Source organism: Halichoerus grypus, chromosome 9, assembly GCF_964656455.1.
Source record: "Halichoerus grypus chromosome 9, mHalGry1.hap1.1, whole genome shotgun sequence".
Lineage (NCBI taxonomy): Eukaryota > Metazoa > Chordata > Mammalia > Carnivora > Phocidae > Halichoerus > Halichoerus grypus.
Genome location: NC_135720.1, coordinates 9,796,288 through 9,821,397, shown reverse-complemented (window position 1 = coordinate 9,821,397; position 25,110 = coordinate 9,796,288). Strand labels below are relative to the sequence as shown.

The 25,110-nt window shown below is 43.3% G+C and overlaps 1 protein-coding gene across 3 annotated transcripts in view; it reads left to right on the top strand.

The window, feature by feature from the left end:
- Nucleotides 1-25,110, top strand: part of SNX9 (sorting nexin 9) — a 106,948-nt gene that overhangs the window by 41,244 nt on the left and 40,594 nt on the right. For all 3 annotated transcript variants that reach the window (XM_078054519.1, XM_078054518.1, XM_078054517.1), the window contains exons 2-4: nt 7,718-7,804; nt 11,078-11,152; nt 12,395-12,520. In XM_078054519.1, coding sequence (XP_077910645.1) covers nt 7,718-7,804; nt 11,078-11,152; nt 12,395-12,520 — 288 coding nt within the window. The remainder of the gene's footprint in view (nt 1-7,717; nt 7,805-11,077; nt 11,153-12,394; nt 12,521-25,110) is intronic.

Genomic DNA, 25,110 nt, shown 5'->3' with positions numbered 1-25,110 from the left:
TCTTATAATATGTACAAACATTTTGAGAGGAATTAGGTGAGGCTTGGAGATTGGTAAAGTTGGTGAGCTTTAACTTGTTTCTAGAGTTGTAGTTCTGGTTTTGTAGAGGTTTGTAAAAGACAGTTGTTCCTAATTCCCCAAAGACATGGATTACAGCCTGAATATCAAGGGATTGACCCTTATTTTTTTTTTTTAAAGATTTTATTTATTTATTTATTTATTTATTTATTTATTTATTTATTTGAGAGAGAGAGCATGGCGGGGGAGGGTCAGAGGGAGAAGCAGACTCCCTGCTGAGCAGGGAGCCTGACGTGGGGCTCCATCCCAGGACCCCGGGATCATGACCTGAGCTGAAGGCAGTCGCTTAACCAACTGAGCCACCCAGGCACCCGATTGGCCCATATTTTTAACTAAATTTGCTTCTCTATATCAGGAAGAATTTTAACTAAAATGGGAACCAAGAGATTTATGACTTTGTAAGGTATGTATAGAGCATTTTAACAAAAGCCTTTTTTTCTGGGTACAAAATTTACCCTTGGCTTTGATTACTCCCTGAACATTGGCCTTTTGCAGATCATTTGTATAAGGCCTAGGAGAAGTTTTGGTCATCTATTTCCTCAGTGAAGGCAAAGTTGTGAAATATAGTCAAGTAATCTAATTACTCCCTAAATTAGGTAGGGTCTTTTGAAAGTAGAAGTAAAAGGATTTTAGAATTTCAAAGATCTGCAGCTGTCCAGGGGATGTGAATTCTTTCACAGCGGGGTAGTCTGGGATACATCTGCAAAGGACTCTGTACAGGAATGCCCAAGGCAGGCAGAACGTGATCCCAGAGCCCGGGAGCGTAGGAGCGAGGCCAGTCGTATTGCCAGTCTCAGGTGCTCTTGTTAGATTTATTTTCTGGCTTTCAGCTCTTACATGAGCATCCTAGATACCTAGAGCCTAGAGATTAGGCCGGAATGATCTCTGTAAATCAGAGGGAAGTTAAAACAGACAGGTGAGCCTGGATTTTAAGAAGGGGAATTTACTTTGGGTGTGGACATTTATTTTTAAGTCTTAGGGCTAATTTCTGTTCTTTTGTCTTGTCGGGGGAGTCTCTGAGGCTAGCCATTACACTAATAACACAACTGAGCTCTCTCTCTCTCTCTCTCTTTTTAATATAGCCAGTTTAAGGGATCCATTGTCTGGCCATTGGTGAATAGGATCTATTAGTAGCAACTCAAATCAGTAAGCCTTTTAGTGGCTTAACCAAAGATGCAAGAGGCTTCCAGAGAAGGACATAGATGATGCAGACCCCATGATCCAAAAGTTTACTCCCGAAACTAGTATAAGAACGTTTAAAGGCACGGGCAGTAAGGATGGTGTCTCCCGCATCCCACGAGAATGTGAGATGCCTCCAGTCACAGGCCTACTAATCTGTAACACCAGGCAGGTGCTTCTGGAATGGGACTCAAGCAGTGAAAGTTGAGATGACAAAAGTTCCTCTGGGCTGGGACCTCTCGTGACAGACACCCCTGAGAGCTGGCACAGCTGGACAGGCTCGGATCCCCAGTCTATTCGACTGGCCACCAAGGTGCACCCTCTGGATGGTGGAGACCAAAGAGAATATTCCCATTGGTCATAAATAGCCAAGCTCTTGGAACATGGAACAAAATGAAAGGAAAACTCCAAAAGCTTTATGTAAGCCTTGGGTCTGCTGGAGCCACACTAATACCTGGGAGGGATGTGCTGTGGGGTTGAGGACTGTGTGTTGTCTTAGAGCATACACCTCATTGCACAGAAGTTTTCTTGAGGTTGGCAGGTGACCTGGTGTCAGTCTGCCCTGTTGTGGGGCCCACTTCTCCTATCACGGGAGTCCTCTTGAGGTGGCCTAGCAGCTTTTAAGTGCTCGACCCCTGCCCACCAGTTTTGTGGCTTTGGCTTCCAAGATGTCCCTTAGCAACAGATGACAAACAATAGAAGAGACACAGAGGAGAACAGAGACCATCTCTGGGAGGAAATGGATCAGTAACCAAATGTAACCAGTCACTTAAGCCCAAGGAACTAGTTCCACAAACATTTTCTCCTGCTAATCTGAGTTTAGAAAGTAAGAAGAGGACTCTCACCATCTTCTCCATTGACTCTGCAGGTAGAGATTCCGGGAGGCTGACATGGTAAGAAATCTCACCTCTGTGGCTGCTGGTCACATGTCCCAGGGTCTCCCAGCTGCACTTGAGTCCGGGGTGAGCGGGGGCTGGTGAGTTAAAGTATCCTGCCCAACTACGCCAACTGTCCAGGAGCATGAATTCCTGTCCCTTTCTAGGGACATTCCTGTCCTTCTAGCTGGACTAAGAATCAAATTGACATGAGACAGATTAACAGGAGAAAATGAAATTTAATAGCATACGTACAGGGAATCCACACAGGCAAAATGAGGTATATGTAGCTGAGGTACAGGGGTGCAAGACCTGGCTACGGGGGTCCCAGACAGACTGGTTTTGGCCATTCGCCACTGACAAAATCCACAGGCAGAGAAAGGAGCCGTGGTAAGAACAAGAAAGGAATTGATTTCATTGAGGCCACCCACCAGGAAAACAGCACCCTAGCATCTCAAAGACTGTCTCCAGAGTGCTGAAAGTACTTCCAGGTCTGTATAAGGAAAATGTGGGGCAAAGGTGGGGGGGTACGTGCAGGTGGGTACGTCACATGTTGGGGTCAGGCATGTGGGGTCTTGCTGGCTCAAGGCACACCTTATTGCTTAACGGGGTAGTTTTGGTTCTCATCATGCTTTGTCCACGGGGACTTTTTTTTTTTTTGCCTGAGTTAAAAGATAAGCTGGACAGAAGAACTTAATCAGAAAGTTTGAGGTCAGAATGCAGGTGGTTGAAGTCCTCCTTCAAATAGGAGGTTCTGAACTAAGACGGGGGCAGGGGTCTGGGGCTTCAGAGGAAAGGAGTGCATTTCCCAGGGCAGTGAGAAGAGCAGGTATCTGCTAATTAGATGGTTGCCCTGCCCTACAGCTGGGTCATCAGATACAGTTTATCTCAGCAAATAACCCTTATTCTGGGGAAGACCCTCAACGTGGATTCTTCTATGTGGTTAAGGGAAGGGCAGATGTTTCTCTTGATCTGCAGGGTCTCATTGCCTTCAGCTGAGAATAATCTTCCTACTAACGTGGTCCATCTTGGGGGTGGCCTGCCCTTGGCACCTACACCTTCATTGGAAATTTTAAGAGCCACATACCCAAAATGTGATAATCGATCCATGTCCTCTGGGAAAGAGTTTCTTAATGTGTGTGGCCGTCTGGGACCTCAACCCGGCCCTAAATTCACAGTTTTAGTAACGACACAGGGGAAGCTGTGGAAAGCATGCATAGCAGGCTTTCTGAGGACTCTCGGGCAGGAAAGGATAAGCAGTAGTTGGGTAGAGTTGGATGGTGGCTTCAGAATTCAGAAAACTTCGTAGGTTGGGGCAATGGCTAAATCTAATAAGATGAAATTTTACAGGGGTAATTTAAGATTCTCTGTTTGATGCAAAGTAACAACTGAACAAGCGCAGGCCAGGATTGAACTGAAATCACAGATTGTTATAAACCGAAAAGCGTTTAAGTCTTAATCATTTAGAATAAGGACAAATACATCTGCATATATTAAAGGCGTAATAATGCTCTTAGAGTCTATTAAAGGAAGTTCTTTTTCTTCTGATGATCTTGATGGTTATGTAAAAATGAGATAGAGGAAAGCATTAACGGTATACGATTTCACAAGAAGTCAAATGAGCGTGCTTAAGTAAAACACGCTTGGCATTTGAGGGCCGCCTGGGTGGCTCAGTCGGTTAAGCGTCTGCCTTTGGCTCAGGTCATGATCCCAGGGTCCTGGGATCAAGCCCGCATCGGGCTCCCTGCTCAGCGGGGGTCTGCTCCTCCCTCTCCCTCTGACCCTCCCCGCCAATGCTTGCGCGCATGTGCTCTCAAATGAATAAATAAAAAATCTTAAAAAAACAAAAAGGAAGCTTGGCATGAACTAGTTATATAGAAATATCACTTACATGTAAAATTTCAGTTCTCAAGGGTCACGTTAATAAAGGATCTGTCCATCTCTTGAAATTTTTTATTTTTAGTTTTTGAGTGTCTCTGTTTTTAAAGTGAGAGAGCTACATTACTGAAGATTTACTGCTTTTCCCTAGATTTAATTATGATTTATATAAAACCAGAGAAGCAGGTGCTTAAGGATGGGGACTTGTCCTCTGCATTTTGACCCCCACATGAACTTTCTGCAGCCGGTTTTGTTTTTTTGTCATTTGGAACTTTTTAATTCTCTTGTTCATTTTAGGTTCTAGTGTTTTGTTTTGCAAAATAGGAAACGCGGTAGTGTTACTATATCCAGTGTTTCTCTTTTATTTAAAATGTCGTCTTAATAAATTCTTTGGTTTGGGATTATTGGTTTGTATCAACTTGGGCTCTCTTGGTTGTGTGACAGAATCTGAACTCCCGTTAGCTTAGGCACGAAAGGAGACCCGTTGGCTCTTGTGTCTGAGAGCAGGAGAGCAGCCTCAGGCTGTCCCTCGAGTGATCCCCTCAGGACGTTCTTTCCCTTTGTCGTTCCACTCTGTACCTCAGCTAGTTAGCCCCTGGCAGCACTTTCAGAGAAAAAGACCCTTGCGCCCCAGCATCTGTATCAGTTTCTAGGGAAGAGTTCTGATTATCCCTGTTTGGGTTATATGCTTACCAATGGCTTGGAGTCAAGCAGGAAGTTTCCAGAAGGAAGGGATGTGGAGCAGACAACGTAACAGATGTTTGCGACGTGGTCAAGAAGATTGAATACTTTCGTACCCCTCTCTTCTCTCTCAGAAGGAAATCCGTGTGAAGGCTGGTGGGTTACGCACATGCAGCGGTGTGGCGCCACGGGTCTATTCAGGGCCTGGACCGTCGAGAGCTTGGATCTGTGATGTTTATTTTACTGTCGCTAGATAATGGAACTTAGGTTTAAGATTGCTGTCTACTATCCCTTCACCTTCTTCTATAAGACTTTTTGGTATTGCTGTTGAAGAGATTGTTGTTGACGGTATGTGTTCAACATACAGTATCCCATCCCCTGCCGTCCAGGACCTGTGTAGAGACTTAGCTCCTGAAAATACGTGAGTCATTTCTTAAACTGTAGCCAACGCTGGAGAAAGCAGCATCAAAAAAGGGACCTTTTCTCAAAGGCCGTACAAAGCATAGGGGGACTGATGGGCATTTGGGGTGGAGGCCAGCATCTCTGTATGCTGTCAGTGGTGGAGCGAGGGAGAAGCCAGATCCAGATACCAGAAAAGCAGGTAAAGAGAGACAGCGCCCCGAGGGTTTCCGTTCTAGGGGCTTCCGGGCTACCTAAGCTTGGTAAGAGTGGTTGCTCAAATTTGTTTTCTGTTGACACGTTATGCTCATTGGGGGATGTGCTTTTTAACATTTTTTTGTTCTCTAAAATTTCTCTCAATTCTAATTTTTAAGAAGCATCTCTAGGATTTTTTTTTCAGGCGGCTTAAATCAGTGTTTCCATAAACCTACAATGTTTATATATATTTTTCCATGGCTAAAGTTCAGTAATATTTAAATGTGGGAGTTTCCAGTTTTCGTTTTTGACTTGTTCCATCAAGTTGTACATTTGGTACACAAGAGGCTTTGGTATTCTGTAGTGGGGATTAGATTTAGCTGCATTAGAAAAGACTTGTTAACCAGGATCCCTAAGGAACGATAACCAAGCAGCAGGTGGTTCATCCAACTCTTGAGTGCACACCAGGCCCTTCCCAGGAAGCTCGCAGTCCTGGGGGCCATGCCTGACCCAGGGACCCTCTTCACCCTCCTCATGCATTTATCTGTATCTGCCCTCGATGCGTGAGGAATTGAGATTGGGGTGACGTGGTTTTTAAAAAATACCCCACAACGTGACCAGCAGAATTCTGTCAACTTTTGCAGCAGTAGGAGAAAGAGCCATCAGCACAGGCTCGGCGTCCCGTGTCCTGACCCCGGGAAAACTGTCGTGCGCACAGAGTTCTGCTCCGGCCTGCTCCGTCCACCCCCTTCCCAGCCTCTCAGGACGGAAGGCCAGGAGCTGATGCCGTTCTGTGACTGACAGACCGGACTGTTTGTTTCTTTCTAACATTTTGTTATGAAAAAACCTCAAACATGTAGAAAATTTGAAATCATTTTCCATTGAACACTATCAGCCCATCTAAATTCTGTAAACAACATTTTACTCTACCGGCTTTGTTGCATATTCATCCCTCAGTCTTATCATCCTTTTTTTTTTTTTTTAATGTATATCAAAATAAATTAGTATTTGGAGGGTGGTGGTTTTTTGTTTTTTGTTTTAACCTTTTACCAGTAGCTGTAAATCCTTAATCCTTGTTCTGAGATTTCAGGCATCATTAAGCAAGTGTGGGGAGAGTGCACTAGCAAGCAGGAGGGCCTAGCGCAGTTCTGACCATATGGTGGGTGTTCAGTAAATATTTGTTAAATGAGTGCAGTTCCATTAGTCCTGTTTGACTAGCTCTGTACATATACTTGAATTTGCCACTTAGGACAGTTACTTTCCAAATAAATCGTCGGTTTCCTAGGTACATGAAGATGGACCTTCTTTTATGAGATAGTCCATGAAAGACAATTATTTAGAATTTGAAACGGATTAAAAATATATATTAAGTACTATAAAATATATCTATATGATACCTACTTTTTACCACAGTGATCATCTTGGAATGTGCACATAGTGGTATTCCCGGGAATCCATGTTTCTGGGTTGATGCACACCTCAAGGAGCCTCTTGAGGAAGAGGCTGAAGGAGCAGCCCCACCTCCCATCAACCAGAACAGCTTCCCTTTAGTCTGTTTTCCATGGAATTAAGATTTTATTGCAGGAAAATTTGCAAATCACAGCTGTTAGGTCAGCTAACCAGTATACACCACCCCGTGGAGGCTCTCGTATAGTGGGTAGTATTCCAGGAGAAGAATATAAGTGTATCTTGCTCCCTGGATCTGAAATTCTTAGTTGGCTAGGGGTACTGCATCATTAAAATTCATCCCAGTGGCTCTAGATAAAGAATAGTGAGCATTTTCACTGCCAGGGAATAATCTAAATGTATGAATCTTACATGAGTGTACACATGTGTGCATCTGTATGTTCCCTTAGTCCCTGAGAGTGAGTGTGCCCAGAATGAACGATGTCTCTATTTTCACTTCTTACCTCTGTAAAGAAAGGGTATTGGGGCACTTAGGTGGCGCAGTTGGGTGTCCGACTCTTGGTTTGGACTCAGGTCATGATCTCCGGGTCTTGAGATCCAGCCCTGTGTCGGGCTCTGCACTCAGTTCAAATCTGCTTGTGATTCTCTCTCCCTCTGCCCCCGCCAAATAAATCTTTTAAAAAAAGGAAGAAACAAAGGGCATGCTTTTCTCTCCCCTCCCCCGCCGATGAAATAGGTGTGTTTTGAGAACATTCTGGGATCTGATCTCTGAATGCAGTATGGGCAGCTACCAGAAACCTTCCCTGTTTCCAAAACAGAGTAGGGGCCCTCAACGTTGGTGTCCTCTTTCCTCACAATAGGGCTGATGAATCATTTTGGTAATATGTCTTCCTTTATTTCAAAACAACCATAGCCACGGTCATGAGTGTTCATGCCAGCATGTTTACAAATTGTATGATAAAGATTGTTTGATTTTTTACTGTGAAGTTTACATTTGTAACTTCCTCTGTCTCTATTCCCAATAGGCTCGGGTTATGTATGATTTTGCTGCTGAGCCTGGCAATAATGAACTGACGGTTAATGAAGGAGAAATCATCACAATTACAAATCCGGTAAGAGGTTTTAAAATCTGATGGTCTCTTAAGGACAATAATTATTTTTAAGATTTTGTTTTGTTTAATAAGTTGATAATTCAAACCCACACAAATTTTTACCCTGTTGTTTATGAAGTACTGATGGTGAAGTAAGACTCTATATTTTATAAACAGTGAATAAAAGTTAAGTCCCCTAAAGGTAGTTGGATGGGGTTCCATCAGACAGAAATGGAAAGAGATGTCCCAGACAGATCCCAGCCAGAGCACAGGTGTAGAGATTAGAAAGCATTCAGTGTTTTTTTTTGTTGTTGTTGTTTTTTTGTTTTTTTTTTTTTGCATTCAGTGTTTCTTGGAAGTCACAGCTGAGGCTGATTGACAGCCTGTGAGCCAAGTGTTTGGCTGAATACTACACATGTATTCTTGACATGTTTTCTCCATGAACTCTGTGAGCTAGGGACTTTTAATCTGTGTTTTACAAATGAGGGTAATGAGACGTAGAGGGTAAGCAAACTTGCCCAAGATCACTTTGTTTATAAGTGGCAGAGTAAGGGTGCAAAACCACATCTGCTTGGCCTCTGAGCCTCTGCTTTTTCTCTCTGCTGGGAACACAACACGTAAACAAGGGTCCCAGGGGTACGGGGCACATACGTGCCAGTAGCAGACAGGCTAAGAAAACTGGCTCTTCAAGCCAAATCAGACAGGATCTGTGGGCCAGGATGTAGACTTTGGACTTCATTTGTAAGTAGTGGATTCATTTAAGGGTTTTCTTCTTGATGTTGTTGTTAGGCAGGTGATGTCGTGAGATTTGCATTTCCAGGAAATTAATCTAGCACAGGTGTATCGAGTGAACTGGCGTGGCTGGAGCCTGGGGATGTGACTTCAGGTCGTAGCAACAAGAACTGAAGAAAGCTGAACACAGGAGGCCTTGCAGAGTCAGACCCAGAGGACTTGGTGCCAGATTAGATACTGTTGGAGAGAAAAGAGACAAGGATCCCCGAGAGTTTTGGCCTTTGACCTGAGAGAAGGGTGGATTTATTAAGTATGTGAGTCAGAGAGAAAAGCTTCTTTGGGAAGATTAAATGAGTTTATTGTTAGATATGTGGCACTTGAAGAATAGTAAATAATTAACCCTTCCCTATAGCTTTGCCTCAGTTTAAAAATGGAAATGGCCGAGCTGGAGGTGAGAACTGGGGATAGGCCAGCTCCCCGGGACGCCTTTGAGAGTAGCATGTGAAGAAGGTGGCCGGGACAGCTGGAGACGTCCTGGGAAGGGAAGGAGGAGATGCAGGTGTTCCTCCAGGTGGGGGGGACAGGGGCCTGGGACAGTGCAGAGACCGGGGAAGGAGAACAGGAATGACCAAGAGAGGATGGTGGCTTCTTAATACTGATAGTATTTTCAAAACCTGTCTTAATATGTTTTAGATACAAAAAATAATTACTGGGTAGGAAAAGTATATATAGTTTTAGATAATATGCTAAGTGTATATAAGTAAATAGTTTATTTTTAATCATTAGAGAGATTAAAGATTCTTTATCTGATTTTTTTAAATGAAGAAATAGTCTTCATTTCCTGGTAAAATAGTATTTAAGTTGTTGTCATGCTCAAAAATGGACAAAGTTGTCGCTTAATGTGATTTTTATTTTTATTATTTATTTATTTAAAAAAAACAGTTAAGCACCTGACTCTTAGTAATAAGTAATAAATCTGTAAATAAATAGTAATAAATAAATCTGTTTTTAATAAAAATAAGCCATTTATTTAAATAAATTTAATAAGCCATTTATTTAAATAAAATAGTAATAAATAATAGTAAATAAATAAATAATAAAAATAAAAGGAGAATGGGGAATGACCAAGAGAGGGGAGAGGCAGAGGGAGAGAACAGCCCCGACTCGGGGCTCGATCCCAGGACTTAGAGATCACAACCTGAGCCGAAGGCAGACGCCCAAACATCTGAGCCACCCAGGTGCCCCTTCAAATGATTTTTAAAAAAGAATGTATTATTAGGGCACCTGGGTGGCTCAGTCAGTTAAGCACCCGACTCTTAGTTTAGGCTCAGGTCATGATCTCAGGGTCATGGGATCAAGCCCCACGTCGGGCTCCAAGCTGAATCTGCTTAAGATTCTCTCTTCCTCTCCCTCTCCCTCTGCCCCTCCTCCTGCATGCGTGCTCGCTCTCTAAATAAATAAATAATAAATAAAATCTTTAAAAAAAAATGTGTTATCTAAATTCAGATAGGTATTAACTAATTGAGACATGATTTATGAACTTAAGACAACTCTTATTTTAAGGTGAAAAAGTAGGACTTTGTTGAGATAATAGATTGAAAAGTGGGAATTCTAGTATATTTTATAATTTAGTTTAACATTGTTTATCCAGAAGAATGAAGGAACCATGGATCAGTTAGCTTTTCCTAGATAATAGGCAATCCCAAAGCTTAGTGGCTTAAACAAACAACCATTTATTGTCTTGCTCAGGAACCTCCAGGTTGGCTGGATGGTTCCACTGACCTGAGCTCCCTCACACGTCTGCAGGCACCTGGTGGGCAGCTGGGGGCTCAGTGCTTTAACACGTGGTCCTTCAGGTGTCTGGCAGTTCCCCTGCTGAGGGTTGGCTGGCTTGGGGTGGGGCGTCCAGGAGACTGAGCCTTTTCTCTGTCATCTAGCAACCCAAGTTATTCACACAGCTCTTTTGGGAAAAATGTGCAAAGCCTCTTGAGGCTGGACTCTGAACTCACTCTATATTATTTCCACCTCACCTCATTCTGTTGGCCACAGAGGTCACAAAGGACAACACAGATTCCAGAAATGAGGGTGTCATTCTACTTCTTGACAGTCGGGGCTGCATTTTTGTCATCTGCCCCCACCCAGTGAATAGAGAGGAATTACACATGGATGACACTCTAGCCTATTGAATGGGCTACTTCTCAGTCTTTGGTCACTTGTTTGATTTTTCTTGTTTTTAGATGATATCATTTTCCAGAGTAAAGAGAAGCCTTAAGAATTTAGAACTTTGAGGGCACCTGGGTGGCTTAGTAGTCCGTTAAGCATCCGACTCTTGGTTTTGGCTCAGGTCATGATCTCAGTGTTGTGTGCTTACCCTCACTCGCTTGCGCTCCCTCTCATATAAACCTTTTAAAAAAATTTATAACTTTGAACAGTGTTAGCTCTGTGGGAATAAAGAGCTTAACATTAATTATTTTTTCATGTATAACAAAGCAAAATTTCTGTAGGAAATTCCAACTATGATGTCATATTTTTTTCTTTTCTCTCTTTTTTAAACTTTATTAGGATGTTGGTGGAGGATGGCTGGAAGGAAGAAACAGCAAAGGAGAACGGGGGCTTGTTCCCACAGACTATGTTGAAGTAAGAACTTATTGTCATATAGTAATTAAACCTGGTCTTTGTCAGACATCTTTTTATGAATTATGGAAAGTAGCAACTTTATTTTTAATTAAAAAAATTTCCATTGTAAAAGTAATACCTGCTAATTATATAAAACGTGAAAAATACATTGAAGTAGAACTAAGAAAAAATGTTACCTATAGACCCAAGCTCCAAAGAGTGACTCCAGATATTTAAATTAAGTTCCTTCTTGGGAGAGCAACTTTTAATTTTTCTGGATGAATGTCCCTGTTTTTCCTTTGTTTATATTGTGTAATCGCTGTTGCCTGTAGTACCGTTTATATTACGAGTTCATTCACAAAGTTTAAAAAGATTTTTTTTTAAGTAGCTCTCTTTGCTCTGTGCTGGTTTAGGACCTGTCCCTCAGCCCGCACTCCCATTCCCATAAACAGAGGGTCTTGGATGAGCTCCTGGGAGCTACTAACCTGGTTTAAGCTCTGTGCCCATAGATGGCAAGGATAGTGTTCCAGCCCCTGGAAGGAGCCTCCCACCTGGGACACACTCAGCTGACAAACCCCCCTCTGAGCCAACCTCCTGGCGCCCCCTGCTGGTTGTCTGTAGGTCACTCAAACTTGAGTTCTGGGTACTTGGGTCAGCTTGCCTCTCCCCCCTCCGGTGACCAACTGAAACCAAGGTTGTCTGGTGCCCTGTGAGTAAAACGGAAGTGAGATCAAGAACAAGGGCCTCTGGTTCCCCTCCAGCAGAGAGGAATGATGCCCCGGGGGGATGTTTACCTGGGTGCTGTCTCTCTCCCTGTTGTTCCTGATGGAGAGTTGGGTGGGGAGTTTTGAACCCTCTGGAGAATCCGATGAATCTGTGGCTCTTCTTCTCAGAAATCTGTGCACGTGCATGCACCCCAGGCTCGCCTGTGCAGTTCCAGAGGGCTCACAGGCCCCTGGACTCAGCCCACCTGTCTTAATGTTTGTGTCATGCTTTACCTCTGTGCACTGTGCAGGCAGGATCCTAAAAATGGACAAGAAGGAGAACAATCTGAGGATTTAAGTTGGTGCTGGCATTGATTGCATTTTCTAGAACTCTGCATACTTCTAGAAAGGAATAGTTAATATAGATGTTCAAAGGCTACCCTAACTTTTAAGAATATAAACCTCTTTTCCATAATAGATGACAATTTTTGCTTGCCTTTAGGGACTCTGTGAACTACCCCTAATCTATGAAAAAACTGTGGTTCTTTCTAATATTCAGATTTTGCCCAACGATGGAAAAGACCCATTTTCTTGTGGAAATTCAGTGGCTGACCAGGCCTTCCTCGATTCCCTCTCAGCAAGTACAGCTCAGGCCAATTCGTCAGCTGCCAACAGTAACAACCAGGTGAGTCTTCCGTCATCTGGCTGGACTGAGAGAGCAACGCATCTGTGACGGCTCATAATGCGTTCTAGCGGTTGCCGTTCCCTGAAAGCACAAACAAAGTAGCTGTTAGATGTCTGTGTGGCATTTCTGTTGGGCATTAACAAAAACTTGCCTGTTAGACCGGCTGAAGACTGTTTTTAAAGTTGATTATAAGAGAGAATGCAGGGTGTTCATTGAGAGTTGCTTCTAGAAGTCTGGCATGATACAAACACAGATCCTTTAAGGTGCAAATATTCTCCCAAGTGGGGGAGGAAAGGCAGGGTCCAACGCTGAGGCGATGAGTGTCAGAGCTCCAGCTGGAACAGGAAATGATTTCTCTGACCTTGGCGTGTTTCTTACACTCTCATCTTGCAGATGCAGTGCAGGTGAAAAGTGGCCGCAAATCCAGCGCTCAGCACTCACCACTGCTATTGTATTGCCTCTAGGAAACTTAAAGCCGTGGGACGAGTTGAGAAAAATACACTGAAATTCGACATTAATTTTAATGAAAGTTTGACCAGTTTAGGTGACTCTGCCTAGTTCAGTTATCGTTAGATGATTACCTTGGGTGAGCGGCAACAAGAAAAGTCAGAAGATGGAGATCAAAATGTTACCGCTTCCTACATCCTTAGAAACAAATGGGCTTTAGGGCATGTTATTTCTTGATATTCTTTAACTACATAGAAGGTTTTCAATTATGTGAAGCGTCATAGTCCTATCACTTAGTAATTATTTGCTTACAGAATGTTTATATCTTAACCTTCCAAGATAATTTATCCAAGTGCTATTACCATATGTTAACTGCAGATTTTATACGTTTTGATTTATTTATTTTTTAAAGATTTTATTTATTTGAGAGAGAGAGTGAACAGGGGAGGAGCAGAAGGAGAGGGAGAAGCAGACTCCCTGCTGAACAGGGAGTCCCGACTCAGGGGCCCAATCCCAGTATCCCAAAATCATGAACTGAGCTGAAGTCAGACGCCTAACCAGCTGAGTCACCCAGGCACCCTGATTTTATACATTTTTAAATAGCTTTTGGTGGACATCCTGAATTACAAATTAGTCTGGCCCAATATTTAAAATTCAGAGGCAAAGTGGTCACCGTAGTTGAGCATCTTCCTGCATTTTGTTACTCTAGAATACCTGAGAACATTGGTCAGTTAAAGATTACTCAGGATAAAACATGAAGAAACAGTGGTCAAGCCTCCCTTGAAGTTGTACCAGGGATTCTCAGCATGAGTGCTGTGGATACTGGGCCTGAGCTCCGCGGTGTGCGGTCTAGCAGCACCCCTGGCCTCTGCTCTCTGCGGGCCAGTAACATCTAGTTGCCCTCAGGTGTAACCATCAAAATTATCTGCACATGGTGCCAGATGTCCCCTGGGGGCAAAGCCAACTCAGCTGAGTTTACCGAGTTAAACAAAAACATCCATGAAATGGGTTTACATCGAGTAAAAGACAACATTTTAGTAAAAGGGAATGATGCTGAGATGATTTAGAATAAGCAAAGGAAACAAAAGATGGAAAAATATTCATCCTATTTTAATTCAGGGACCTACTTCAGCCGCTGTCTCAGGATGGACTAAAGCACTCTGACCGCAAATTCACCATCAGGCTCAAGTCTTACTCTGTTCCGAAGTAGCTTCCTCGGTATTTAAATGTAGCAGTACGAACTGAGTAGCATAAGTCGAAATAAAACCAACTTTTTGAAGGTGGATTTTACTAATCCATTCTAACATTAAATCTAACCAGATCCTTTGAAAGCAAAGAAAAAGTGAACTGAAACTAGAAGTAACAAAATATAGAAAGCATGACCATAATTAATTAACTGAGCATTTGGATTTAATTTAAATAAAAAATTTTTTTTTGAGAGAGAGAGAGTAGGTAGGGAGGGACAGAGGGGGAGGGAGAGAGAGAATCCTGAGCAGGCTCCACGCCGAGCCTGGAGCCCGACGCGGGGCTCTGTCCCACAGCCCTGAGATCACGACATGAGCCAAAATCAAGAGTCAGACGCCCAACCAACTGAGCCACCCAGGCGCCCCCTTCTCAAGTAAAAACTTCTATGCTTTCAGTTATCTGGAATAGAAGAAGAATTTAAATAGACCAAAATGGTGGTGCGTTTATAAATACCATGAAAAATGTCATGAATAAGAAACCAGGCAGCCATTTTTAATTGGTAGCTTTTAAAACTTTTGCTGTCAGGTTTACTCATTCTTTCATTCTCTGAATGTCAATAGGAAAAAACTATTTTTGTTCCAGGGTTATGCCCGTTGGGATTTTCTCATTACTCTGGCAGTGTGTGCTCTCCCAGGGGACAGTTTTATTTGGAGGAGCCAGCCCTGCCCTCTCCCCGGTCAGGCAATGCAGGGCGCACCTCCCCTTTCCACCCTGCACACCACTCCAGATCAGTCTGTGTTTGCTCTCCTCAGCGCCAGTTATTTTAAATCTGGCTTTCTTCCCACACAGGCAAGGTGCAAATAGCCAATAAACATAGGAAAATACTCATTTTTAGAGTCTATTAAAGGGTCAGAGAATTAAAATGTTTTAATACCAAGTGTGAGGAAAGGCATGTTCAGACAGGCATGTTCTGATGCAAAGCTGGAGGAAGGATAAATTGATGAAGCATCTGGAAGGCAGTTTGATAACATGCATTACCATTTAAAATGTATGCACTCTCTGATGCAGCAGTTTACTTGCAGAGCTGCCCTTGGAACACAGCCATGTGGGCAGAAGCTTCGCCGCGCATGGTTCCGGCAGCAGGAGGCTGGGACACATGCGTTGGGCAGGAGGGGCCTGGCCGGGCAGACCCCAGGGCAGCCCCGCAGGGGGAAGCATGCTTCCTGTGGGAGCAGGAATGTAGATTTAGACGCACCGATGTGGACGTGTGATTGTTTTCAAAGGCGTATCAGTACGGGTAATGGTACCTTTCCCAGGCTCAAATACACACACACCACAGATGCAAATTGTGTAGAATATTTATCAAAGGATAACCCAGAAATGAATCGAATTCTCATTGTTTTCTTACTCAAATACAGATTTTTAAGTTGCATGAGGACCGCTATTGCAGTACCTTTAGAAAAGAAGAATCATTTTTTAGTGGTTCACCGTAGTTTCACTATTAGTTCTCTGTCTGGGATTTTACAGCTTCAAGGGCGATTCATTTGGGCGGCAGAGCCACCAGCCTCATTCAGAGACCTGTGGACAGTTGCCCTCATCTTGATTTGCACCCAGTTATCAGGGTTTAAATTATACCATTGCCCCTTGTCTGAAAAACTGCTCACAGTAGATCTTTACGAATCTCCTATATGGCTGCCTCTGTGGACTGCACATTACTTAAAGGTTCTATGAACCTAGATGTTTCATCTGAAGGATTTAGAGATTTCTTTTTCTATCTTCGTTAAATACTGGCAAGAACCACCTACCTGGGATAAACTGCTTCTCTGTTTCTCGCGCCGCATCCCAGTTCCCTGGGAGTCTCTGGTTTCCTGCTTCCCGCTTCCTCACCCCCTGCCACCTGCTCTGGCTGCCCCACCCCCGGGGGCGGGACGGGGGCGTGGGCCGCACCTGAGCCTGGCGGTCAGACCCGGTGTGACAGACCGGCTCCACTGTATGAGCTTCCGGAGTTGGAGGACAAGAGCCCTTAGAGGAAGTTACACACGGGAGACATTTCCTAAATACTCTTCCTTCTCGTCTCCCCTCTCCCCTTCTCCGAGGGATGTTCTCGATGCCTTACCCTGGTTCATTCCAGCCTCTCTTCCTCTCCTCCAGCCACGGACATGTCTCTCCAATCTTGAGTTTTCTCTTCCGTTTACTCCATTTCCAGCTTCTTGTTGACCGTCTCTATCTGCCTCTCCGTTCTGTCCCTCAAGATGCATCATGAGCACATCACTCAGCATTTCCCCACAAAACTGGTTTCTCTTTCTCACTTTGCTGTATCTTTTCTCGGGAATGTTCTTACTGCCCTCCTTTCATTCCTCTGTGAGACCCTCGCCGAGCCGGTTCCTGACGGGCGTGGCCTGTGCCCTCAGATGTGAAAGGGCAGGAAAACCCTCGCTTCTCATCCCAGGACTCTCGCTTCTGTGCCCCCACTTCCTCATCTGGAAACTCCCGTAGAATGGCAGGAACGCGCAAATGGAGAGACGGGCTCAGGTGTTCAGAGCAGTGCTTGGTCCTCCGCAGGGACTTCGTGATTGTTCGTTTTAGTAGCTCACATACACTGCCTCTAAAATAAGACGGTGAGTATGTCAGTTCTGTGCTCGAGCAACTCTCGGGGCTCCCCCATTGCCTCCTGAAGCGCGAGACCAGTTCTACATGTCGAGAGAGCCGTGTGTGGATCCGGGGGTCACCGTCCTGTCAGTAATCATGCAGACCTGGGACAGCACACAGTAGGGACAGTGTGTGAGAAACTCAGCTGCACTTGAGGTGCGACTAGATACTTCTCCGGCCTCAGTTGTGTTTCTCTGATCCCCTAGCATGGCCCCATCCTTACTTTATTCTTCCTTGTGTATTGGGCTCCGGGCCAGACGGGCTCTTCTCCAGATACGCCCCGTGCCAGTCCCCCTTCTCTTTGTCTCTTTTGCGCTCTCCTCCAAGAATGATAGAATAACTCCTCCTGTCTTTCAAGTCTGCCCAGCCCCCAAGGTTCAGCTCAAATACCGCACCCCTTATGAAGCCTTGTTTGGTCTTTCCTTCTCTCGATTCCCTTAGTGCTATTTGTGACTCTTATCACAAATTTATTTGTAAACTTGCAAACTTGGTGAGAAGCAGAGATTTTGTCTTATTTTTTTTCTATTCCCATAACCTATAAGAGGCCTCGCACCATAATAGAATGTTCTGCACATGTTGGAATGATTTTTTTGTTGTTGTTCTTCCATAAATACAGCAAAAGGTATTTTACAGTGGAAAGTGTTATGAGGTTTACTGATTTCAACCTGAATTCTGTCAAGGGAGGTTGTGTTGTTCTCAACATTGGCTGTAGGACTAGGAGCCATCATAACACCTCATTCTACCATCTGCTGATTCAGAAATAGTTCATTCCCTTATAGGAAATCCACTGGGATTGTTAATTACTTTTTAACCATTTAGATATCAAACAAATGCTCAAAGTTAAGTGGGTATTTAGGGAAATAACATCTTTTTATTCAGAGCTTTTCAGTGTAATGGTATTTGTTATGAAGGATTTTTAATTGGTTAAAGGATAAAGAAGGCAATAGTAATTTTATGTTGGAACTACATTTTACTTTCTCATTTCTCAAAAAAAAAAAAAAGTCCATTTTTAGGCCATCCTAAGGTCATTTTGTAATTCATTTAAAAATAAATCAGAAGAATGCTTCACACAGGTATTAGGTTTGCTTATTATTTCATTATCTCAAGTAAGATCTGTAATGCCATAGACTTCTCACCATTGTTTATTGAGATTTTCTCTTTACAAAACCCTATTGGAAAGGTTCTCTCCGTCTCCCCACCCCCATATGAATCCCTTTTAATGGACTACAGGGCTTTGTAAAGAAGGTTGTAGACATCTGTTTAAAGGATTTGCTGACATTTTCTCCAGAACTGCATCAGGCTAGCAATACTAACTTTCCATGCTTTTTTTGATCACAGATCCTTGCTTTGTATAAGACAGCTTTATGCATCTAGGGAACCTTTCCAAAAGTATATGCCGTGAAGTTCATTGTTGAGGGTGGTTTGTCATTGTTGTTTGTTTTCGTCTAACAGGAAACAAATGACAAAAGGGAAGGATTTGTTTTGTTTTTTACCTGAACACTGCTTTGATGAAGGGCCAGTGAGCGTTGTTATAACACAGCCCATCATCAGAAGTGTCTGTAAGCCCATCTCTCATGGACTTTTATTAGATCCATCTGGAAACTACTTGTAGCATCATTCTGTTTGGGACATACAGTGACCTATTTTAAGACTTTGCACTAACAAAATAAGTCAACTCTCTAAACTAATACAAATATTTCCTGCTTCTTAAGATAAGTTAATAAAATAAGTTTTCATTTTCTGTATTTAAAAAAATAAATAACTGGAGTTGACATCTGTGGGTTTAAAATGTGAATTAACAAAGGGTTTGTTAAACCAGTTAAGCTTTTTGGGTCATTTCCAATCAGTACAAACAGCTTTAATTGGTTCTTGTGATCTAGCCTCATTTTTTTAAAGAATGTAGAAGTTTTATATTCTGACCAGTGGTTTTGTGACGTTAGTAGAGGTTCATCTGAATTAAATGAATTACAAATAGATAATGTCCTTTGAGCAAAAGATCTATAAGGAACAAAACAGGAAATTTTACAAATTCTTCTACATTCTGAGTAGAAATGGCTGGGCTCTCTACATAAGAAAATTTTATACCCTCTGTAGGCTCTTCTGAGAAAAAGAGTTAAGTCTTTGTCAGAAACTGTTGAAATGTGCTTGGGCATCACAGTATTCGCTTTCTGCCCCTACTTCCTAACACAGCTGGCATGTGGTCATCATATGTCTGATGAAGGAGAGATGTCACATAAAGACTTTGGTGCCTCAGTCCTACAGATGAGTTGTCAAAACAAAAGAAGAAGAAAAACATAAATAGCCTCAGACTTCACAGAGCAAGCAACTTTCTTTTCATTCCTGTTGCAAATCCCTGGACAAAGTCTTGCCCTGGAAGGAAGGAATTTTGTAACTAGAAACTTCCATCTGTGCTTCCAAGCAGGGGACCATTCATGAGGGTGTAGTGGAATGAGAGGCCATGGCAGGTAAGCCAACCGACAACAGACAGAACGTGTGAGCGTGGGATGGAGGCACAGCAAGAACTCCGCTGTGTGGTGACAAGGGGAACCTTCAGTTGCTTCCACGGCCTCTCCCCCTAGGTAACAGTGTAAAGGGTAGTGAGCCCGTGATTCGGGACTCCTCTTACCTGGCAGACTTATCAGGCCGAGTGGTCCGCATTGACCTGTATTGATTGGAGCGTCTCCTCTAAGGAACCAGGTGGGCAGCCAGGGCCATGATCACCCATCCGTTTCTTTTGAGCCGTCGTATGTCCTTTGTACTCGCATTTGCTGGTTTGGTAGAGAGCCAGATAGAAAGCAATCTTAATGAAATACATGTTACCTTTTTCATTAATTCTCAGACCTCAGTAACCCTCAACGTCCAGCCTAGTGTAGGAGGACGCACAGAGAAACAGTGGCATCATTACCCTTCTCTGCATCTTGTCCCGGTAGCTCCTGTGTGGCTACTCTTGTGATGTGTGCAGTGAAAGTTGTCCTTCTCAGACCGTGTCTTGTGTGCTTACCGGGAGGCCAGTGAATGAGTCAGATCTCACCACTGTTATCCAAAGTAGGAGTGTGCTTCTTACTGGTCCAGGTTCCCCGAAGATGTCCTATAAGAAGCAAAATACAGCAAAATATAACAAAACCAGAACCTATCATTTTTGTGGACTAGTGTTTTTATTTTCTTTAAAAACTGTTTTTAAGAAGAACCCTTTAATTATTATTGAAGCAGTACATATACACTGTAGAACATTAGAAAATTCAGGCTAGCCGACAGAAAAGCATCACATCCCCACCATGCACTACTGTTTACACCTTGGCACATTCCTTATTTTCCCTGCTGAACGTGGTTATCCACATGTATACCCATATGAGACACGTACAGGACATACTCTGTAACCTTTTAAAAGTTGACATTTTCAGTAAATTTTCATCTTATGTAATATCCAGACCAACTTTAATTTTCCCAGCAGACCCCAGAATGTCTTTTACAGCTTGTTTAAGAACTGGCGTTCAGTGTAGGGCCAAGGTGTTAGGTGTGGTTATGTCCACTATGTCCTTCACATGTCTCCTTTCTTTCCAGCACAGCCCCTACTTTTTTATTCTTAGCTGGTTTTCCTGTATAATTCCTGTCTTTTGGATTTGTCAGATGGTTCCTTTGGTATTGTCCAAGTTGTTCCTCTATCCTCTGTACTTCTTATGAATTGGAAGCTGTACCTAAGATCTCAAAGGATTCAAAGTGAACATTCTGGGCAAGAATATACCATAGGGATATTGTATATTCATGCTGCAGCACATCAGAATCAGCCCACCGTTACTGATCAGAAAGACCTCGGGTCAGGTTAATGGCAGTCTTCTGTTTCCACCGTCTGGTTATGTTCTCTCCTTGTGACCAGAAGGTAATCTGTCTGGTGTTAATTCAGTGCTATAACCATGCACCTAATAGTTTGCCACCAGTTGATATCTTTGCCTGAATCAGTAAAGCAATTTCTTCCACATTTACTGAGGTGGCTTTCTTCTGTAAAATAGCACTTTTCCGTTATCAGTTGGAGCTGGTTAGCTACCTTGGGAAACAGTTTCTACTGGAATTCGGTATAGATGTCCAGTTCTTTCCCTTTCACTGCCAGATTGCCAGGTAAGAAGTTGCTTTAATAGCTCCTCAAGTAGTGACAAATGAGTTTTCCTATTTTTTTGGTATTGTTGTGGACCCAAGGGTTTACACTGATCCCGTGTGTTCCCACTGGTGTGGGTTTTTCTTTTTTATGCTTAAAATTATCACCCACTGGAAGCCCATCAAAATGTTTCCTCTGTCTCATCAATATCTAGAAGCTTTCTTGCTCTTAAATATTCTTGCTAATTCTGTTGTCTGTGTCATTACTGGGTCAGCTTTGATTGATTGGTTTTTCCTTGTTATGGCTCATATTTTTTGCTACTTTTCATGCCTGGTGATTTTTTATTGGAAGCCAGACCTTGTGATTTTTACCTTGTTATATGCTGGGTATTTTTGTTTTCCCATAAATATCTTGGGGTCTTGTTCTGGCATGAAGCTTGGTTACTTAGAAACAGTGTAACGCTTTCACATTATTTTTAAGCTTTTTCAAGTGGGACCAGAGCAACCTTTAGTCTCGGGGTATTTTTGCTTCTCTGCTGAGGCAAAACCCTTTTTGGCAGTGTACCTGATGCCCTGTGCTCAGGAGGTTTTTTCTTCTGGCTGGTGAGGGTACTTAATCCTTTCATGTGGTACACTCACTAGTACTAGGCCAAGACCTGGGGTACCCCTGTGCGGCTCTGTAGAGGGCTCTCCGTGCAGCTCTCTGCCCTGGGCTCCCCCTTCTATCTCCTCAATTCACAGGGACCACTGGTCTTTTTGTGGGTTCCTCATCCTGATCCGTGGCCTGGAAAGTCTCTCTAGGCGGGATCAGGTCCTTTATTGCCTGGTGTCCAATGATTGGGAAACGGTTTCATGTATTTTGTCGGTTCTTTTTTTAATAGTTTTAGTTTTAAGTGGAAAACTGGATCATGTTGATAGCCTACTTCGTATATTAATTGATTTCCAAAGTCAAGTTTATCTACATGTAGAAAATGGAGATAATACCACCAACTTAACAAGAGAGTTGTACCTGAAAAGTGCATCCTCGTGACACCATGTGAGCGTTCTAGTAATGACTTCCCTACTGGAGAGCTGCGGAGCTGGGACTCAAAGCCTGGGAACGGGGCTCCACAGCTCTCCTCCTGACACCAGTTCCAGTTTGGCCTTGAGTAGCTTCATGGGAGTGTATCCGTTACCTGTTGTCACGAGGACGCTGCATACCGAGCCAGGGAGAGCCTCCAGAGCACGCACCAGAGGCCTTTGCTCGTGCGGGCACGGCCTGGCTGGCTCCTTCTGCCCTCACCTGGGCCCGCTGGGTGTCACTGTGACACCGTGCCTCCTCCTCGTCAGCCAGGTGGCTTTGCTCATCTTACGTGCCCGGTGGCTTTGAAAACACTGGTTCAACATCTTAACATTCTGAAAAGCTTGGCTTTGTGTTTCCTCTGGAGTTTCTTTCCTTGGCTGTGTGACTTGCATGATATTTGTTCCATTCCCTCTGTGCTGCTTAGGATTATTTTTGGCGCTTCAGTGACACCGTGATGTGACTGACAGCAGCAGTCTCCAGAATGCGCACTGACCATAACCCACTCCTCCGCAGTCGGGGCTTTGCTTTTGCATGTGAAATGTTTGTGAACGGACAGCATGCTAGAATTTTCTGGTGCACTTAGCCCTGCCACGAATTTGCTGTCTCTGGTTAAAAGCTTTGGTATGCTCTTTTTTTCTTCACTTACTGAGCACCCTTTTTGTTTTAAGGTGGATATTTTGGCTCAGATTGGTTGTATTGAAAGTCTCAGCCAGTCACCACCTTCTTCATCTTCTCCTTCTCCTTCTCCTACCATAAATAAGGTAAAGCTCAAACTTGAATGCAAGAGGAAATAAACATTTAAAGCCCCTCAAAGTAGCCCTTTTCCGCAAGTGAGGTGATTGTTTCAGGTGAAGTATCTTCCAGAAGGCCTTCTTGGGGTGTGGAGACATGGGGTGGAATCGGTAGGAATTGGCAGGGCAGCTGGGATTTGCACCTGGGAGAGCTTGTCACCGAGACTTGTTTGGGGATCTCTTCCATGGGCAGTGAGAGCTAATGAAGGGTTCTTAGTCACGTGGTTGACAGAGTCAGGAGCTGTTTGGTACCATAAAGGGCAGGCAAGGAAGAAGTTGAAGACCTTACAGAAGGAGAGAGGAAGGAAAGCCAGAAGAAAGGAAGAGAAGAGGCTGCTCTGGGTTTGAAGCCTTGGCTTAGGAGCAGAATGGGTTGTTTGGCCAAATGCCTGCGGTTGGGGGCACAAGGGTTACTGGGATTGAGGGCAAAGGGGTCAGAGGCCACAGGGTGATTAAACCAGGTCATCCTAGCAGGTTGTTACAGGAGGGGTTGGGCTTCGAAGGATCTGGCATCTAGCACCCAGAAAATGTTTGTGCCAAGCGCCCCAAGAAGGGATATTGGGGGTTGAAAACACAGGTCAGAGGCCAATGCATGGCAAGGTGTTCAGAGAAAAAAGCAGACAGACTGTGTGAGCTGGCTTCTAGTTGTTGGTATTAGAGGAGGGGCCCTGGAAGTCAGTAAAGGCCATCTGAGAGCGAGAGAGAGTGGTCAGTGATCGAAGCTGGAGAGGTGTCCAGTGGGCCAAGCTTTGAAAGGTTTATCAGCAAGAGTCACCTTGAAACAAGATAGAGGGAATGTCCCAGGAAAAACAACAGAGAAGGAAGCAAATAATTACTAGATTTGCCTACAAGGATTTCATAACCTTAGGTAGGAGCTGAGATCATATAGGTAACCAAATATATAGCAATTACTATAAGCAATTTATAAACAAAGTAGTTTTATTTATTTTTACCCTAATTAATTTTTTTTGTAAAGTTCATTTATTTTTAAATTTAAGTATGCTTTGCATGAAGTGTTATTTTAGTTTCAGATACAATGATTCAGTAATTCTGTATATTTCTTAGTGTTCATCTTGATAAGTATACTCTGAATCCCCTTCACGTAGCTCACCAATCCCCCCACCTCCCCTCTGGCAACCACCAGTTTGTTCTTAAGAGTCTTTTTTTGTTTGTCTCTTTTTTCCCCTTTGTTCATTGTTTGTTTGTTTGTTTTTCTTAAATTCTGTATATGTATGAAATCGTATGGTATTTGTCTTTCTCTGACTTATTTCACTAAGTATTATGCTGAGGTCCATCCATGTTGTTCAGATGGCAAAATCATTCTTTTTTATGGCTGAGTAAAATCCCCTCTGTGTGTGTGTGTGGTCTTTATCCATTCATCTATGGATGGCCACGTGGGCTATTGTAAATAATGCTGCAGTAAACATAGGGGTGCATGTATCTTTTCAAATTAGTGTTTTCGTTTAAATGCAGTAGTTTTCAAAAGAACTTTTTTTTTAAGGATACTTGCTCTGAATAGTTCACATCTGATTGTTTCCTCGATGTCGGTGAAACTCTTTATTTGCTAACATTATAGTCTTAATGTCGCAGCAGTGTTGACCTTCAGTCTTCCTATCCTACTTTATAACCCTCTGTTCCTTTTCAGTTTCCTTCATGTAACTTGCACCAGCCTTTCTGAATCTGAGGCCGACTGCCTCGTTTCGAATTCTAAGCCTGAAATTCCCGGCCAGAATTTCAGCCTGGCTGCCGGACCAGAACCCGTGCCCTTGACTGAGCTGCCCTCAGCCTGTCATTTCTCGGGGCCGGGGGGCTCAGTCAGGACTTGATGGACACACTAGACAAATGAATGTCTGTACTTACTGTCCTCTTACTGTCCAAAATTTCTGTACTTCTTGAAGTTCTCATTCTGAAAATAAAAACCTCATAGAGTTTGGAGGGCACAGAGTATATATTGCTGAGTATAACTCCCCTCCTCAAAGAAAACCAGGGAGGAAGGGCTTCTCTTAAGTCAAGTGTGCTTGTCAGGCCCTCAGCATGACTGCCTTCATTTACAGTATCCGCTGGAGTGCCTTGCAGGTATCACCGTGTAAGCTGTATATTCGAGAAGTTCATAGGCATCTGGATGAAATGTCCTTCTGCTGTTAATATTTGACTTAAATGAAATAGGATTCCAGCTCAAGAACATATGAGTTTTACTTCTAATTTCAAACAGAAGAAATCATCCCACAGAAAGCAATGATCCTTCAAAATCACTAGTAACTTCACTCTTTTTCTTGAAGGTGTAAGAGATGTTTGAATGGAATCATACTTCACATGTAAAAAATACACTCTGGTTCTGGTGTGTGACAGGCAGTTATCCCCACATC